Source organism: Mobula hypostoma, chromosome 1 (assembly GCF_963921235.1).
Source record: "Mobula hypostoma chromosome 1, sMobHyp1.1, whole genome shotgun sequence".
NCBI classification, from domain to species: domain Eukaryota; kingdom Metazoa; phylum Chordata; class Chondrichthyes; order Myliobatiformes; family Myliobatidae; genus Mobula; species Mobula hypostoma.
In genome coordinates this window covers 130,798,509-130,817,834 of record NC_086097.1, presented here as the reverse complement: position 1 = coordinate 130,817,834, position 19,326 = coordinate 130,798,509, and the positions used below count along the sequence as shown (strand labels likewise).

The window sequence follows — 19,326 nt, the reverse complement described above, 5'->3', positions numbered from 1 at the left end:
TAATTGGTACTTTGGAGTATAATCATAGTGAAATACCACTCCATGCATTTCTTTATTTGGAAATTAATACAGACCTTTTTACTTTATCTGTCAATCTGCAACTTTTCCCATAAGTCCAAATGTTAGGATTTCTTACAAGCCATTAAGTATGAAATTGATCATCAACTGTTTCATAAGTGCAAGAGTAACACCAAAATAACATTAGAAAGTTAGAATGAAGCTGTCTTTTGAGTGGAATAATATTCTGTTTTTTGTTAAAGAATTTCTTTCAATGAGTTGAAATAATTTTTTGGAAAACTCAGGAATCTCACCCTTTTATAGTATTACATTTCAGGATTTAAAAATAGTTGCTAGAAAATGTTTGAAATAGTATTACACAATATCAGCATGAAGTCTGCTGATGTGTAATTGCTGTGATCGCTCTACAGTTGTAGACTAGTTATAGATCAGTAAAGAAAAGTTATGGAGTCAGCTAAAAATGTCAAGTTGTTATGACTCCCCTCCAGTTCAGAATTACCAATCATCCATTAAGGTTACATTATACTGTTGTATAGAAGCTTTGCACCAACAATTATTGCAGGCATACCAGATGTAGTGTTTTTACTCAAAGATGAACCAATTGTAGATTAATTTATTTTCATCTCAAGTTATTTGTGTGTCCTAGTATTTTTATTTTGTATAATGCACAATTCCTGAATATATTAGCCTTAGTTCAGTATTTTGTCCCTGAATTAAGGAAATGGAATTAAAACTGCACCCATCATACTTTTTAACATGTCACTGTGTAACTAGGTGTTTCAGTAAATAACTGAGAATTAAATTTCTAGAAGTGGGAAATAAAAGCCAGAGGTTCTGACATTCAGGTCCGAATGTGTTATGTCGAGGCTCTTTGTCCAGAGTTCAAATGGTGACCTATTACTTGTTCAAGTAATGCACACATCTTCATATTGTGGCATGGCAGATTAAAGTAGACACAGCATGTAGGATTGCCTTTTGGTTAATACAATCAATAAAGAAATAGCATTTGTTTATAGGCTATTGCTAGCTGGAGAGTCTGGATGTGGAATTATTACTTTTTGGTTTAGAACCTGATGATATAATGGACATGCTTCTTTTGCACTTTTTATTTCTTTACTTAGAGATACAGTGCAGAATAGGTTCTACTGGCCCTTCAAGCCACACCACCCAGCAACCCCCCCCCCAACTTAACTCTAGCCTAGTCACAGGACAACTTACAATGAACAATTAACCTACCAATTTACCAAATGATATGTATGATATGTCTTTGGACTGTGGGAGGAAACGCATGCGGAAGAACATACAATCTCCTTACAGGCAGTGGTGAGTCGCCTGTATCATAAAGTGTTGCGCTAAACATGCGGTTAGCAAACTTCAGTTGATTATGAAGTCTCACTTTTTATACTATAAGTTGACACTTTAAGTGTAGAAACTTATGCCCAAACCCCTCCATAATTTTATCTTTACAATATTAAGAGATTTATGCATAGTAACCACTCTAGTGCTAAAGATAAAGAGGCCGAAGTTCTGTCTGTCAGAAAACAGCTAGAATTCAGTCAGCACAAGTCCCATATTATTGAAGCAGAAGAAAATCAATATTGAGTGGGTTATATCAGTGATATTCCAACTGATCCTATGGCTTGTTCCTGAATAACATTAGGATAAAACAACCCCTCCCTTCTCCAAAATTGATTGGTCCCACCTGCAAACTTTTGAGTAACTTAATAAAAATATTTCTTTTGCACTATTATATTTCAGAAACAAAGTTTTCAATGCCATATCCAAAGTCATTGTTGACGTTAGAATGAGCCTTCTATGAAATATCAGTGACCATTTTGTCAATAATTTGGATTGCAGTGATATTGCTCAACCTTGAGTTGCCATTAGTTTTATAAATGGCCTTCCATTCCCTTCCAGCCATCGCTGTGTGTTAAAGTTTGAAAAAATTGAATAGGCTGTCTTACCTAATATACCATCTTCCTGATTCTGAGTATTTAACAACTTAATCTCTTAAATAAATGACTATGACTTTATTGCTGCATGGAGATCAAGATTGTGGTCTGATGATTCATGATTTTGAAAAAACTCTGGAGCAGCAGGTGAAATAACATGTATATTTGCTGAAGACTATTCCAGTTCTAGCGTAAATTGCTATGATTTTGTAATTATCAGGGTAAAGGCAAAACAGACATACAAGCATTGCAAACAGTTGAGAGTGGTTAAATTAGCAATTTTTTAGCTAAGACTTAATTTTGGTCCTCATTTTGAAATACTTTTTCCTTCTGGCATAAAAATTTAATGTTGAAGCAGATTAAAAACTGCCTGGTGTTCCTGCAATAATCATTGCTATCAGGGTTTCATTAACTGCTTGCCCAAATGTAAAATGTCAAACTGAAACTGAGCAAAAAGTTAATGCAAAGCAATAAAGCTAATGTCCTTTTAACTTTGCGTTTTCCCATGCACTACAGTGTATCTGATTACAGTCAGCATTTCGGGAAATGGTAGCCAGCATTGTACAAGTCTAATTAGTGGTACATTAACATGGATTATTGTGAATAAAGTACATTTTGTTTACAGACAGTTCTGTTTTTATTTTATTTAATATGGTGTTTTACTGTATTTTTGTCAGATTATCATTGTTGCCTATTAATTAAGTGCTGACATGAGTATGGCTTGTCATGGAAGCCTCCATTTACTTTTTGTCTTCAATTTGTTCTTGCTTTTGATGAACCAATTACAAATCAGATGTTTTTGTAGTCTGTCAATTGAAAGTGATGGTTACACTGTGCGGGTAAGGGAAAATGTTATGCAACACATTTAGTTACAAAGAATTGTTTTTCTTTGTTGTAACCAAGCAGAACTTAACATATTTATGAGGTGGCAGTTCATTGAAGCTGTGACTTTTTCCTTGGGAACAGTGGTATTCTTTGCTGAATTTTCTATATAGAGTTTCACAGATTTTATTGCTGTTATGATGCGGACGAGTAGTCTTAGTCAGTAGTTATGCATATTATGAGACAGTGATTCTTTATTTTATTACAAAAAAAACCCAACTTTAGACGGCCAGATTAAATCATTCCTTTCACTTTTAATGGGATTTAGATGAATAGAGCAAAATATGCACTTTGCATTCATTGATAGCATCTTTAGGTTGAGGTAATTGAGTCTTTTTTCCTTGACTGAATGAATAATGACTTCATCTGATCCGCAGTGAGGCCTGAAACTTAGACTGCCATTGTGAACGCAAAGAGATCTGGCCTTTGAAACGTGCTCTGCTTCTCTAGCTTAATTTTTCTTCTTTTTAATCCAAAAACCCATTTTTCTTGATAATTCAACCAGAAACCATGTATTAGTGGAAGTTGTGGAAATTGCAAGATATTTGCCTCTGTTGTGTTACTTTGAGTGCAGCTGATAAATCATTTAGCTGTCATGTATAGAGCCTTAGTTCTCAGGGGAAGAAAAAGGCAAGGCTTTGGAATGTTTGAATTTTTCACAAATGTTTAGATATAATTTTGTGATTGTCCCTTTAATTAAAGGAAACATTTGTGTTCTAGTGTTTATTTCCCATTTTACAATGATATGGGTTTTACAAAGACCTGCTGGAAAGTGGTGAGAGGACTTGTTATGCTTTCTTTCCTCACCACTTTTCTTGATTGTGATGAACAGTGAAAGTAGGTAAAGTGGAAGCCTTTGGAACTTTTGGATATGATTAACAGTCATCACAAAAACATTGAATGCAATTATAAATATGACTTCAGTAATTTAGAGCAGTCTGTTTTTGATTGTGCAGCGCAGCTGAAAAGATAAATTACTTGGAAGCTTAAGGCTGGATCCAAGCAGATTTCTTTCCCCTTAATTTCTTCCCTCTCCACCACATTTCTTTTTTTAAAATTTTTGGGCAACAGTTAAATAAATCTGCGCATTTCAACATTTGTTAAATTTCAGACAACACATTATGTGAACCTACGTAAGTCTCTAGACAGGTACGTGGAAGCACAATATATAAAAGAATTTAGGAAGGTGCAGGCTACTGAGATGGACAGGTATGACAGGTGGTGTTTGATCAAGTGTAATACATTTTAGAATGAAGAGCTATCATGGGACTACATAAATAGTGATATTTAAGAAGGATTTACTAGAACAGAGTGAAATTCAGATCCATCATTCCCTAAAATAAAGACTAGTTTTAACTTTATGTATGGAGCAGAGTTCAAGAATTTAAAAAAAGATAAGTGAGTTATCTATTTGTACAGTGCACATGGTTAGACAATTCTTTGGAGTATCTTGCAATTTTGAGTTGAGCACTTTGGGTATAATTACACGAGGATTTGTCAGAGACGTAAAACTATTTAAACAGGATTTGGATTGTTTCTGCTGAAGCAGGTGTTAAGTAGAAACCAAAGGTACTTTGAAAATTACATTTGTGTAATTGATTAGAAGTATATATCCCCTTCATGTTGAAGAGAAAGTGTGTGAGAATTTCTGACTTAAAGTTGTATTTATGAATAACATACTAGAAATTCGTAGAGAATAGGCTGCTTTGACATGAGTAACAATTGAAGCATGGGCTATTGCATGGCTTTATAGAAAAAAAACGGATAATAATTGAAGCTAAAACATTGGGATATGGGAAGAGTAGTATCCATTTTGGAACAAATAGAAATGAAGTTCTTATAATTGTCTAGGAATTGCCTGTTAAACACATTAAGATGGTTGTGTTCTCAGTTTTTTTTGGTCATTACTTTGCATAATCCTAATTTCACCAAGAAAAAAATATCTCTGGGTTTTTCATAATAATTACTGTGCAGACTAGATCAACCAATCAGTGCAGTTTTGTCACTAGGTTCCAGGAAGCCATGGAAACTTTGAGATCGCATGCATCTTTTCACAATAAGATACCTTTCCAAGGGGAAAAAAATGGCAATTCATAGCATTTCTGCTCCATTTAAACTACATTTGTGATGTGATTTTATTTTGGCAAAGCTCTGATCATATCTCATGAATTAATCATTAATAAATTACTCCTGTCAGCTTTGTGTAGAATACTAATCATATTGCATTTTTCTTTTTTTTGTTAATTCCACTTATTTATGTTATGAGCTTCCCCCCAAAAGAAAATCACATCTCAGATCCTTTGTTACAAAATATTACTGTCACCTTTCCTTCCAGTTTCCTTCAGTGTTTTGCTTCCACCCAAATAAGTGACCTTCTGTTCTAGAACTCTATATTTGGACTCCTCTAATCAGATATCCACTACCCTGCCTTGCTGAGAGTAACAAGGACATCTTTTGCAAATATTGCCATGCAATGCAATATTTGACATACCCTTTGCACCACCCCTCCCCCAATGATTCTCTGTAGGTATCAATGTCCTATACCATTCCCTTCCAATTCTTTTCTTTGGTTATATGACCACTTGCACCTTTCCTTGCCCGGTTCTGCTATTAACACTGAGTTCTAGCCAAAGCACTTTTAACAACTTTTCTTCCTGCTCCCGTACACTTATTTTCAGTGTCTCCTAAAGACACAAGCTTAACCATCTGATGTATCTCACCTCCATGCTGTTCCTAGCCATCGTTATCCAGATGTGTGCATTGGCAAGGTTAGCCTCCACTTTACCACCAGCCCCTTTTAAAGGGATACAGGCATTTTTTTTAAAACATAGAGCCCGTATTCCTTCTTAAACCTTTTTAAAAAAGGAATTCAGGCAAACCCCGTGATAAAGCAGTAAGAAAACAGCTTTGAAACACTTTTTTTGATGCACAAGCAGATCATGTTTGGTAAAATTGTAACTTGGATGGTGTTCTAGGAATGCAGTCCTTCCCATAGTTCAGGGTCACCTGTAGTACTTTTAGTACATGGATTGATTTGTGCCAGTTTAACTTGTAATTGCTACTTTGATTTCTTGCAGGTTGGCTTACTGGATCTGGAGCTAAATCGACTGACAAAGGCCTTGTTTTTAGCTCTGGTTGTGCTGTCCGTTGTCATGGTGGCTTTGCAAGGATTTGTAGGCCCCTGGTATCGATATCTATTCCGGTTCATCCTATTATTTTCATATATCATTCCCATCAGGTAAGATTTTACGTTCTTTAAAAAAAACTGCTTTGAGTCACTGAACATAAATGTTGAAATTCATACCAGGCTGTAATTGTGAAATGAACTGATCTTTATCGTGAAACTATAGTAGCATAAGCAGAAAAATGTGATGGTCCCGAAAGGATCAAACTACTGTGAAACTTGTGCCACTTGCTCTGTTCCTGCCATTCATTTATTACGATAGCTTGAATTTCATGGTGCTAGCAAGTGACATAAAGCAAATATTGAAGTAATTAGCAAACGAGGCAGTGAATAGAAAAATTGTAATCCCATAAGTTTTAATGTAAAATCCTGTTCTCCTAAGTGCCTTGTTTATTTCATCACTTTAGTAGATTGATTTACGCTTGCTGATGCTTAATTTCAAAATCAATTTTGATTGTTTTCCACATGTTCCTGAGTTGCACCAATTTCTCATAATTTGGTTAGGAGTGGAATTGTATTAACTTTTTATAGCATCCATATAAAACTGTGTGCTTCCATTTTACTGTGCATGAAGAATAAAATTCAAATAATGTTGACAACCACCAAAGCTGGATTTGAGACAAGATGAAATAGGAGGTTGGGCCTATTAACTTTACATGATATGAACATAGACGCATTGCTACTTGTTCTCATGAGTCTGCTGCATATTCCACCCTAATCTTTCACCCCTTTATCAAGAATTTGTTTATCTCTGTTTTACCTCTGCTTCCACCATCATTTGAGGAAGAGAGTGTTCTGAAGATATATGATCCTCAGAAAGGGGAGGGGGGGTCTAGAGGAGTGGCTCATCTGCCTTAAAGAGTACCCCCGTATTTTTGAGCATGACTCTTAGTTCTAGGTTGTCCTACAGGTAGAAACATTACACCCCACATTCTATCAAAACCTTTTAGTATCATCTTTGTTCAATCAAGTTGCTCCTACCACTTTTAAACTCAGTAGATACAAGCCTGGCCCATATAATCTTTCCTCAATAGATAATCTACCCTGTTGCAGGCATAAATGCGGTAAATCTTCTGCTAATAGCTTGCTTGCTTAACTATAATGTTGGTTTATTATTGTCATGTGAAATACAGTGAAAGGCTGTTTTGCATGTCATCCAGACAGATCCTGCCATCAATAATTACATCGACATAGTAAAAAGAAAATGCAGAATGCAGTGTGCAGTATTAGAGGAAATACAATGCAAGTTGGCAAATAGAGTATAAGGGCCCTGAAGAGTTAGACTGGGAGATAAAGAGTTCAACAGTTTGTCTTGTAGAAGCTGTCCTTGTGTCTGGTTCATGCTCTCATACTTCTGTATCTGCTGCCGAAAGGGAGAGGAGAGAAGAGAGACAAATGCTGTACAGAGAACATGTCAGATGTTGTTTCACTAGTGTTCAACGCAACTGTTGTATCCATTTCCCTCAAATAATTAATATTCTATTAGCCTTGCTGTACCTGTGTACTAGCCATTTGTGAACTTCTCCATTTTCACCTCGTTTGCACAGTTTGCGAGTAAACCTTGACATGGGAAAAGCAGCCTATGGTTGGATGATCATGAGGGATGATAACATTCCAGGCACAGTAGTCCGGACAAGCACAATACCAGAAGAACTAGGACGTTTAGTTTACTTATTAACAGATAAGACAGGTAATGTTGATGTCATCTCTTGAGATTGCCACATTTCTGAAATTTCAACTCCTTCCTTTTGAATGAAATAGGTTGTTGCAGATCTGACATTTTGAATAATACCGAGTATAATTCTGTGAGGTGCAACACCTGGATAATGTTGTAGGTAAATCAAAGTATGAACCAAAAATTCAATGTGTTTACTTTATAGCTAACAAACTGTCATACACAATATATATAGAACAGTTTTGTGATAATGGTAAATAACTTATTTAGTGACTTTCACTTCTTAATTTAAACAAAATTGCCTGAAAGTGCACATTTTAATTCTCCATTCCTGTGTGCAGTAACTATTGCTAATAGTATCTTAATATTTTCTAGTCACTACTTTTATGAAAGATTTATTCTTTTCCCTTTTATTTAATGGCTGTGTAAAAGTAAGCTGCCTTTCAGTATTCTCCAGAATGTCCTTGAAATAGTCCCTTTGAGCAATGACTCCAGCCCCCCCCCCCCCACACACACAGTCCTGTTCTCTGTGTTGTTCATGCCATGGGGACTTTATTCGACAACTTCCTACTACATGTTTGCTCGTCCTTTACATCCATGGATTGTGCAAATGGATTGGCACTCGCTGGTCATCTACGCTTCATCCCAACTCTTGTTCAGTGTATCTTGCACCTTGATTTTATCAAGAACTTCCCTGCAGGTAGTTCCATTGTGGCTTTTATTGACTCCTCTGTGGACAGTCCAGCTCTCTGCCCTGTATATTATGAATACGACCTTTTTCACATAAACGTTTTTGTTCCTCTGGCAGCTTGTTCCCATATTATGCACCTCTTAATTAAGCCAAAGGTAGCTTCTCAACCATACAGTGCCTCTTGCAATATACCATCCTGCCTGAACAACCCCATTTACGGATATTGCCCTAGAATTGTTTTCTTCCCCTAGCCACCTTGCACACCTGTACCTTTCTCCCTAACCTTTGAGTCACTATTCACAACTAAACCTCTCTACTATCATTTTGCTCAGCCGATATCCAGTCTCCTCCGTTAGTAGGCAGTAAAACATCTTCCGTAATCTATACCTTTGTTTCCCTGTACACTCCCATTATCACTAGAAACTATTGTCTAAACTTTGCTGCAGAATGTTCAAAAGTTCAAAGTAAATTTATTGTTTAAGTACATGTATGTCACCCATATGTCACCCTGAGATTCATTTTCTTGCGGATATTCAAAATAAATACAAAGAAACAACAAGAAAGTAAGCAATAAATACAATGGATTCTGATTAATTGGGCATCGATTAGTTGAGACAGACACTTATTTGGAACAACTCTTAAAGAAAATGTCATTGAGAAAATAGCCGGGATTCCTTATGTTTATTTGTGACACTGTGTTGCTTAATTGGGCTAGAAGACTGTTATGAAGATTTTCTAGCTAGCGTGGCTATTAGACTGTACACTGCTTAGAGCAAACAGTTCTTAAATGGTGTCAGTTGTGTGTTTTTCTGTTCAGAAAGTAGTGATTTTTGTCAGTGATAGTTGGCAAGAAATAAGCAGCAAGACATTTGGGAAGTGTTTAGCTCACTGTGGTTTCAAACGTTCTGGCTTGGAGATACCGAAAAAGGCCTTTAGACATTACGAAGTGAACAGCTTTTAAGAAGCGCCAGTTGCGTGTGCCTGTGTTGTTATCCATTTGGGCCGATGGAAGCTGATTCGAAAGGCAGTGATTTTGTTTTCTTAAAATTTTGAATTTGTGCAGAAAAGCAATGAAGGTAGTTCGTTATCTGCGCTAGGTGCTTGCACTGATTTTCTTCATTTACAGTCAATCAAAAAAACATGGCAGTGATGAATTTTTCCACCAACAAATATTGGAACTAATGCAGTTTTAAAATGCTGTAGTAGTATTGGTGGTATTCTAATTTGTTCTGTATTTCATTTAAATGTATAATTTGTTACTCTGTTAAATGGTAGTTTGTCTATGATATGCATTTTAAATGTTTCCATGAAATCAGCTAATTTGGAGCAGTCACTTAATTGGGCCAAAATGTGCTGGTCCTAATGTGCCCCAATTAACTGAAATCCACTGTACCAAGAGCATGAGAAGAAGAATTCTTGAAAGTGAGTCCATAGGTTGTGGGAACAGTTCACTGTTGGGGTGAGTGAAGTTGAGAGCAGTAACTGTTCCTGAACTTGGTGGTGTGAGTCCTAAGGCTTCAGTACTTCCTTCCTGATGACACCAATGTGAAGCGAGCATGGCCTGAATGATTGGGGTCCCTATGATGGATGCACCCTTTCTGCAAAAGCGCTTCATGTAGATGTGCTTAATGGCGGTGAGGGCTTCACCCATGATGGACTGGGCTGTATCCAATACTTTTTGTAGGTTTTTCCATTCAAAGGAATTGATGTTTCCATACCAGGCCATGATGCAACCAGTCAATATACTCTCCATTGCAAATTTATCGAAGTTTGTCAGTTTTAGATGACATGCTGAATCGTTGCAAGCTTGTAAGAAGGTAGAGGTGCTGCTGTGCTTTCTTTGTAATGGCAGTTACATTCTGGACCCAGGATAAATCCTCTGAAGTGATAAAGCCAAGGTATTTAAAGTTGCTGCCCCTATCCACCTCTGACCCCTCAATGAGGACTGATTCGCAGACCTCCCCCTGTAGTCAATTAGCTTCTTGGTCTTGCTAGCATTGAGTGAGATGTTGTTGTGACACCACTCAGCCAGGTTTTCAATTTCCCTCCTATAGACTGATTCAGCAAATCATCAACACCTTTGATTTGGCTGGCCACAGAGGTGTTGTCAGCAAACCTAAATATGACATTGAAGCTATGCTTAGCCTCACAGTCATAACTATTAAGTGAATAGAGCAGGGGGCTAAACCTTGTGGTGCACCTGTGCTGTTGGTGACTGTGGAAGTGTTGTTGCCAATTTGAACTGACTGGGTTTTGCAAGTGATGAAATAGAGGATCCAATTGCACGAGCAGGTCTTGAGGCCAAGGAGTTGGAGCTCATTGATTAGCTTTGAGGAGATGATAGTATTGAATGCCAAGCTTGTAGTCAGTGAAGAGTATCCTGTTGTGTACATCTTCACTGTCCGTGTGTTCCTGGGCTGAGTGAAGTGTCAATGAATGTTAAAGCAAGTGTCACCCCAAATTTGGTTCTTTAATTTCTTAGGCCAAGAATTAAATTGTAACAGGATTTTTATGGTGTCTGGTTGTTTCACATTAATTGATGAAGGTTTTGTAAGGAAAATGAAAAGTCTGAAAACTTGTGGTTAAATTTCATTAACATTGCAATTTCTGTCTAGTTTATTAACCAAAATAAATGCTCATTGGAGCAAACTCCTATTTTGCATTTTTTCGTAGCTTCCTGAAACAGAATTGCCATTAGTATCTACACAGAATTTAAGTTGTTGGGTCTGAGGAGCATTGCAGTCTATCTTAATTGCAAGGTAGTTCTTTGTATGACTGCAAATTGGGTTTGTGCTTCATCAGTAAGCATTCTGACAAGAAGCGTCCATCATTTTGGCTTGCTCATTTGCCATGGCAGAATAGAAAATGAAGTGTCCCAATAATTACATTATAGTTTCCTTATTGTAGGACAAGAAAGCAATGTGGTATAATTAGGTTTGATTGGAGAGCATGTTTCCGGTAAGATCTGAAATTAATGATGTTGCTATAGTGACACATCTGCGACCACCAGTGCGTGAAACATAAAGTAATTCATTTGACAAGAGAAGACATCTGTTAACTGTGAGGATGCAGAGCATATTGACACTGACCTGAAATACTAGATGTTATGTGATAAATGAATAAATGGTGCTGAAACAAGAGGACAGATAATTTGTACTTAATCTGCAAGTAGAGCTTTAATCTTCCCACTGCTTGCTTTTGATAAAGCTATTGTTTAAGAACAATGCGGTGGAGAGCTCATAACTTTTAAATGGTAACTGTGGGTGAACCCTAATGATGCAATAAATTAATCCCAGTGTCAATGGATTTATCTCCATTGTATTATGAAGTCATTAGTGGTACAAACAGCTGGAACAACTTCTTTGATAAATGAATATTGTAGGCAATAATTATACCTTCAGCATTTCCAAAATTGGCATTCTTTTACAGGTGGCAGCACAAAGTCTGTTTCATGTACATCATCTACGTATTTTATCTTAATAAATAACTGACATCAAGGGAATTCTAATGCAAAGGCTAAACTGCAAGATAGTGGAGTGATGAGTTAAGTGATTCATTAATAATGTTTAATGCTGTATTTATTTGTTTTCAATATGGGGTCAGTTTGTCAGATGGATTTGGTGATTAGTTCCTATGTACATGTGAAAATTTCACAGAGGAAATGAGCCTGTCCTATAAAGTGTTGGCATCTTGCCTGACTCTCTGTGGGTGCATTCTACTCAGAGTAAAGAGTTGCTTCCATATAACCTTGAAATGCTATGATCTGCTTAGAATTAACATAAAACAACAAGTAAGTCCTAAGTTTAGCTGGTTGTTCTTACAGTAATACTTTCGCCAAAATTTCACTGATTTATACAGTAATGACCACCATAGTATGTGCTGAAATATCTAAAATAACTTCTGTCTCATGTAGGTACTTCATTTGTGTGTCAAGAATGATTAATTTCAGGAATGCACTGAATAAGGATTCCTAAAATTGATTTTAGTGTGTCTAATGCCATTATTAGTAGTTTAATGAAATATTTAGAATAAATTTTGTGGTCAATTCACCTGACACTTAAATTGGAATAATCAGAATCAAGTTTTAATATCACCAGCATATGTCGTAAAATTTGTTGTATTCTGGCAGCAGTACATTGCAATACATAATAACTATAAATTACAATGAGAAGTATACATTATGTGTATATCAATCTAAATATATATATTTAAATTAATTAAGTAGTGCAAAAAAAGAAGGAAATATACTGAGTTAATGTTCATAGGTTCATTGTCCATTCAGAAATCTGATGACAGAGAGGAAGAAGCTGTGCCTAAAATGTTGCGTGTGTGTCTTAAGGCTCCTGTACCACCTCCTTGATGGTAGCAATCAGAAGTTATATTCTGGGTCCTTAATGGTGTATGCCACCTTCTTGAGGCATCGCCTTTTGAAGGTGTCCTCGATGCTGGTGAGGCTTGTGCCCATGATGGAGCTGGCTGAGCTTACAACTTCCAGCATATTTTCCAATCTTGTGCAGTGAACCCTGCACACCTGATGGTGATGCAACGAGTTAGAATGCCCACCCCGGTACATCTATAGAAATTTGCAAGTGTCTATGGTGACATACCAATTATCCTCAAACTCCTAATGAAATTCCTTCTTTGTAATTGCACCAATATATTGGGTCCAGGTAGATCCTCAGAGATGTTGACACCCAAGATCTTGAAACTGCTCACCCTTTCCACTTCTGATCCCTTGATGAGGACTGGTGTGTGTTCTTTTTACTCGCCCTTCCTGAAGTTCACAGTAAGTTCCTTGGTCTTACTGATATTGAGTGCAAGGTTGTTGTTGCAATACCACTCAACCAACCAATCTATTCAACCGCCTCATCACCATCTGAAATTCTGCCAACAATGCTGAAGTCTTTAACTCTTATGTATTCATAATAACAGACCCTTTAGCCCACAGATCCATGCCTACCTGGTACCCACCTAGTCACCAAGTATCCACCTACACGAAGTCCATTTTATTCTCCCCATATTTGCATTAATACCTACCGCCCCCAGATTCTATCACTCACTTGCAGATATGGGGGAATTAAGATGCAACTTGCATCTCTTTTGCTTGTGGAAGGAAACCAGAATGCCCAAAGAAAACCTTGAATTCACAGGGAGAACATGTGAGCTCCACACAGTCAGCATCAGAGGTAAGGATTGAACCAGGGTCTGAAGCTATAAGGCAGCGGCTCTATTATGCTGCCATGCTACTGTATTCTGTTATTCATTCAGAAGAGTGTGGGCTCAAATCCTGCTCTAAGGACTTGTCCTCCTTCTCTGGTCTTATTTTTAATTACAGCTGTTAAGATATGCTTTTTTGTAATCAGATACAGTCATTAGTAGGAAATGTTGTATTTCAACCCTATATGGAAAAGATGCTATGACAACATTCAATGAGTTGAGTGGGATGATTTCTCTTGTGCCTAGCCAATTTGTTTTGACAGTGCAGATTAAGTTCTGATAATTGGTTATTGATGTAAAATAATCATTTGCTTCCCTTTCCACAAATGCTGCTTGATGTGTTGTGTTTCCAATATTTTTCTTCTTAGATGATTTGTCTGTACAGGCTGAATGATGAATTATCTTTAATAACAGGTGACTGTATTTTGGAATAATTACTTAACTCTAAAATATTTCGTGAAGTCCAAAGAACATGCCTTCCTTCATTAGAAAGATATTGGGCTTTGAAACAAAAGCTCAACCTACCAAACAGCATCTATAGAAAGGGAAAACATGTTTTGACCCCTTCATCAAAACTTTCAGATTTCAACATTTGCCCTTTCGCTTTCCAAACTCTGAAGCTTGCTATGTTAACTATCAGATTATTCTAATCTTTTAATGGTTACACAACTGATAACAGTAACATGCACTGGGAGAGAGAGATAATTTTACCTTACAGTAGTTAATTTTGGCTTTTAATGGCATTATGAACAATGCCAGATTCAGGTGAAAGATGGCATTTAGAACTGGTAGTTGGAGGTAAAGGTAGTTATGGAGATGTGGGAAGAAAGGGCTTTTAGTATATGACAGGATCGCATGTCTTCATGGCAGTATTTTAGGAATGCAGCAGAACTCTCATGGATGCATTCAAAATATAATCAAAATTTCTTTTCAAACGTTTTGGAAATGCTAAGAAGCTTCCCAAGACATGGAAATCTAGTAACCACCAGTATCTGAGTCATGCCTTTCAGATATGACACCGTTACCATCTCTAAATACTGTCTTTTACTTGGATCATTAATTTACATGTTTGTACATTTGTATCTTGTTACAGATCTGTGTTTGCAGAAGTTATTTTTCATGGTGCATTGTTTACAAAGGCAATCAATGTTCTTCTGAATATCTTGCTTTGAATTGAGTCCTGCCATTTGTGAAAATATATGGCATGGCCCAATGATGTAGCTTCTGTCTGTACTCTGGGCTAGATCTATATTTTTCTATCATCTCTTCAGAGGTGTGCAGAGCTAATATTTGGTGTGATATTCCCAGGTTAAGGTTTTTTACGTTGCTTTCCTTCAAGTACAAAACAAATACAAGATTAAACTTAATTATACCTGTACAACTTGACGTAAGATTGAGTAAGTAATTTTAGTTTATTGCAGTGTTTTTCATAACTCAAAGGCCCAAAATGATTCACAGCTTCCAAATTATTCCTTTGAAGTGATTATTTGTTATTGAATGATTAAATGCAATGACCAGTTTACATGCAGCGACATGATATGAATTAGCATTTGTTAATTTGCTGGCTCCTGTTTAGGATTAGGATTCAGCCCAGGCACTGAGAGACTATTCTTCATGGAATTGTCTCATTGAATTACTTATACCACCTTCATGAGGCTTTTAGCAGATCAGTGCAGGTGCTCCCTTCTGTGGTGTATTTAGTATTTCAGTAAATATATTGTTTGATTAAGCATCCTTTGTTTCTTTCCATAATTCATTATGGGTTATATGTAAGAAGTATGTGAATAGCATACGTCATTACGCCACCATGTCATATGTGAGTGCAATACTGAAAGAAAAACTAGGTGGACAGACATGTCCCAGCTCTCATGTTTTTCTCTCGATTAGTTTCTGGAGTTAGAAAACATGTTTTTTTTTTGGAAGAGGAGCGAGTCAGTCAAGTTTAAAACCAGAAGGCAGAAATCAGACAAAATTCACAGGCTCGAAAATAGTGAGTACTGGGTAATAATAAAAATAAAGCAGAAATGGCTAGTTACATCAGAAAGATAGATGCAATGGATTGCATAACACAATTGGATGATGTGTACTGAACAAATTCAGCAATATTTTGAAGCAAATGAAATAGCCAATGAGCAGCAAGTGCCAATGTTACTGAGTGCAATAGGTGGAGAAGCATACAGTTTGCATAGAAGTTAACTGCTCCAACCAAATCAACCAAAATAAGCTTTGCTGATATTGTGAATGCAATGCAGGAACATTGAGAACCAAAACCATTGTTGATTCCAGAACATTTTAAGTTTCATACGCAGAATCATAAGGAAGGGGAGTTCATTTCAGTGCACATGACTGAACTGAAGAAATTGTTCAAGAATTGTCACTTCAGTGATCAGCTTAATGATGTAATGAGAGGTCATTTAGTTTGTGTTATCTTACAAGAAGCATTCAAAAATGGCTCCTACTGAAGCACAACTCACATTTAAAAGAGCAGTTGAAATTGCTGTATCAGTGGAAATAGCAGTCAGAGTAGCAAGGGTGTTGTAGTCAGGAATGAAAGTGAGCGTGATCAAAATTGCAACATTTGAACAGAAACCTGCCTGGCTGAATAGTTTGTGTTACCATTGTGGCAGGGGCTTGCTACACCAGACCAATGTAGCTTTAAGGGTGAAACTTGCGGAAAATGCAACAAAGTAGGACACATACAAAGAGCATGTTGGGCAGATAAAAATAAATGAACTGCACAGGGAAGAGAAAAAGATAAAAAAATCAAGTCGCAGTTTCAAAAAGAGCACTGATATGCAAGCTGTTTATGAAAAATCTGATAATGATGAGAGTGACACAGGACTGAGTCGCCTTGAGATTTATAATGTGGAAACTAACAAGAGACGAGTAATATGGCTTACACCAGAAGTTAGTGACAAATTGACTAAAATGAAATTGGACACTGGCTCAATTATTTCTGTCATAACAAAATGAGTTTGGATGATATTCCAAAGATACTGAACTGAAGCCTGCAGATACCTAACTAAAAGCTTACACTGGAGAAAAGATAACTCCTGTGGGATTGATATTTGTAACAGTGTACATTGGGTTTGTATGTGATTAAAAACTGGAGGACCAATATTGTGGGATCATGAATGGCTGAGACAACTGCAACTTGATTGGAGATCCACCCACTATTTGCATGCCACATACCCTCTAATGGAGTCAACTGAAAGCAAATTAAGAAAGGCACTGGATCGTGCCACAGCAGTGTTCAAGGATGGCACTGGAAAGCTCAGACATATCAAGATAGTGTTAAATGAAAAGTTTTACGAAGCCTGTCTGGTTCCCTATACCATCTGTGATAAAATAGTCAGTGAGCTAGATCACGTGGAGGCTGAAGGAGTTCTTTCCAAGGTTGAGTGGAGCCCATGGGCAATGGCAGTGGCCTCAGTAGCCAAGAAGAATGAGTCTGTCAGGATCTGTGATGATTTAAGATCACTATCAACACAGTACTGAAGGTAGATCAATGCCCTCTGGCCAGGATAGAGGATATCTTTGCAAACCATTCTGGAGGAAAGCACTTCATAAAAATGGACCTAGCTGAAGCCTACCTACAGATGGAGATGGGAGAAGAATCCAAAGTATTCCCCATCTTAAACACACACCAATAGCTTTATCATTATAATAGGCTTATTTTTGGAGTAGCATTTGCTGCTGCACTCTGGCAGGAAGCTATGGACCAGGTGCTGCAAGGCTGCCCAGGCACCTAGTGTTACCTGGATGAAATCATTGTTACTGTTAAGGATGACGAGGGATGTCTCCTAAATCTCAAGACAGTGTTAAAAAGATTAGAAGATTGAGGGGTGTGAATTCTTTAAACCAAGCATCACTTACTGTGGTCACCACATTGACACACAAGAATTATATGAGTCTGCTAAGACAATTCAAGCCATGGTGGATACCCCAAGGTCCAAAGGACATGTCTCAGTTGCAGCCTTTCTTAGGATTTCTCAATTACTGTAACATGTTCCTGCCAAACCTGGGTACTATGCTGCTTCCCTTGAACACCTGTTTACAGATCAGGAAGAAATGGCAATTGACAAAGCAATGTGATGAAGCTTTCCGAAAGGCAAAGGAAGTAGTGACATGGTACTCAAATATTATAATTCATATCATCCAGTGATGCTTTCCTTATGGTACAGGTGCAATCATATCCCATTTCCTTACTGTTGCCCAGAAAAGTTGCACGCAGATTGGCAGAGGGGCCTTGAACCTGGTTTGCGGTGTGAAAGATTTCAACCAGTACTTATACATGCAAGTGAGTTTACCCTCATTACTGATCATCAACTGCTAGAGTCCATTTCAATCCACAGAAAGGTGTCCCTCTAATACCAGTGTTCATGAATGCAGAGATGGGCTCTGTTTCTTGGAGGACACAATTCCAAGATCAAATTCAAGAGGAATTAATCATGATTGCTGATGGATTGTCCACTTTACCCTTGGAAAAGGAAATGCCTGAAAAATTTACAAAAGAGGCACTCCTCTTGGCATATTTTTCCTAATGCTAATCAAAAGTCTCCCTATAAAGGAGATGATCCAAGGAGAAACCAGGAAAAAAAAGTTGTCTCAGGTCCACATGGCAGCCCAAAATGGCTGGAATGTGCAGTAGAAATTTCAGTTCTTCCCCCACCCCCCCTTTTTTTTTTACCAGCATCAGGATGAACTTGCCCTCGACAGGTTTCATTTACGTGGGGACTGAGTGTTGATGTATCATCCAAATTGAGAGCTAAAGTGTTGGAGGAACTACATGTTGACCATCTAGATGTGGTCAAAATGGAAGTATTGGCTGGAAGCTTTGTCTGGTGATCTGCAATAGAATAGGTGATTGAGCAGCTTGCCATACACTGTTCAGGATGCCAATACATCCAGAATATGCTAAGAGTTGTGCCTCTCCATCCCTGGGAATGTATTATCCTGGCAGAGGATTCATGTGTATCTTGCTAGACCATTCATGGCATAAATTTCTTGGTAGTAGTGGATGCAGCTACAAAGTGACCTGAGATGTCCCCAATAGCCTCTACTACAGCCCCACACACTGTTGATTTTTTTTTTTTGAGAAACCTTTTCTTAAGGTCTGGTGTACCAGAACATTTAGCCACTGACAATATACCACAGTTTGTTGCAGAACAGCTCAGTAATTGCTGACAATGAATGGAATAGGACATTTGCACCATACCACCCAGCTACATTTGGCATCGTGGAAAGATTTGTCCACAGCCTAAAAAACACACTGCGAGCATTGTCAGCAGAACACACTACACTGATACTGACAACCCACAACTCACCAGCTATGCTGTTCCTGGATCGTCCCTTGTGTTCATGTTTGGATCTCCTCATGTCCAGTCTCAGAAGTAGTGTGCAGGGCAGACAGCTAGGACAAATTGACTCCTCAAACAAGGAGGCTTGATGTTTCACTCCTGGACAAGCAGTCCTGGCGAGGGACTACAGAGATGATCGAAAGAGGTACTCAGAAAGATTAAGGACAAAATTGGACCACTCTCCCACACAGTGGGGATTGCATCTAATGTCATATGGGGATGACACGTCGATCTGTTCAGGAGAGCAGCATCAGTTGTTAGAGAAGAAAGGTGTCCAGAGCTATCAGAGCCACTTCCTGCAGTCCCAGAGTTTGTTTCAAAGCCACAAGTCTTACCTACCAAGCAGA

At 37.7% G+C, this 19,326-nt stretch overlaps 1 protein-coding gene across 1 annotated transcript in view; it reads left to right on the top strand.

The window, feature by feature from the left end:
• The window catches only part of atp9b (ATPase phospholipid transporting 9B), a 387,648-nt gene that overhangs the window by 284,374 nt on the left and 83,948 nt on the right, over window positions 1-19,326 (top strand). The window contains exons 12-13 of the mRNA XM_063055727.1: window positions 5,930-6,090; window positions 7,584-7,726. Of these exons, the coding sequence (XP_062911797.1) occupies window positions 5,930-6,090; window positions 7,584-7,726 (304 nt within the window). The remainder of the gene's footprint in view (window positions 1-5,929; window positions 6,091-7,583; window positions 7,727-19,326) is intronic.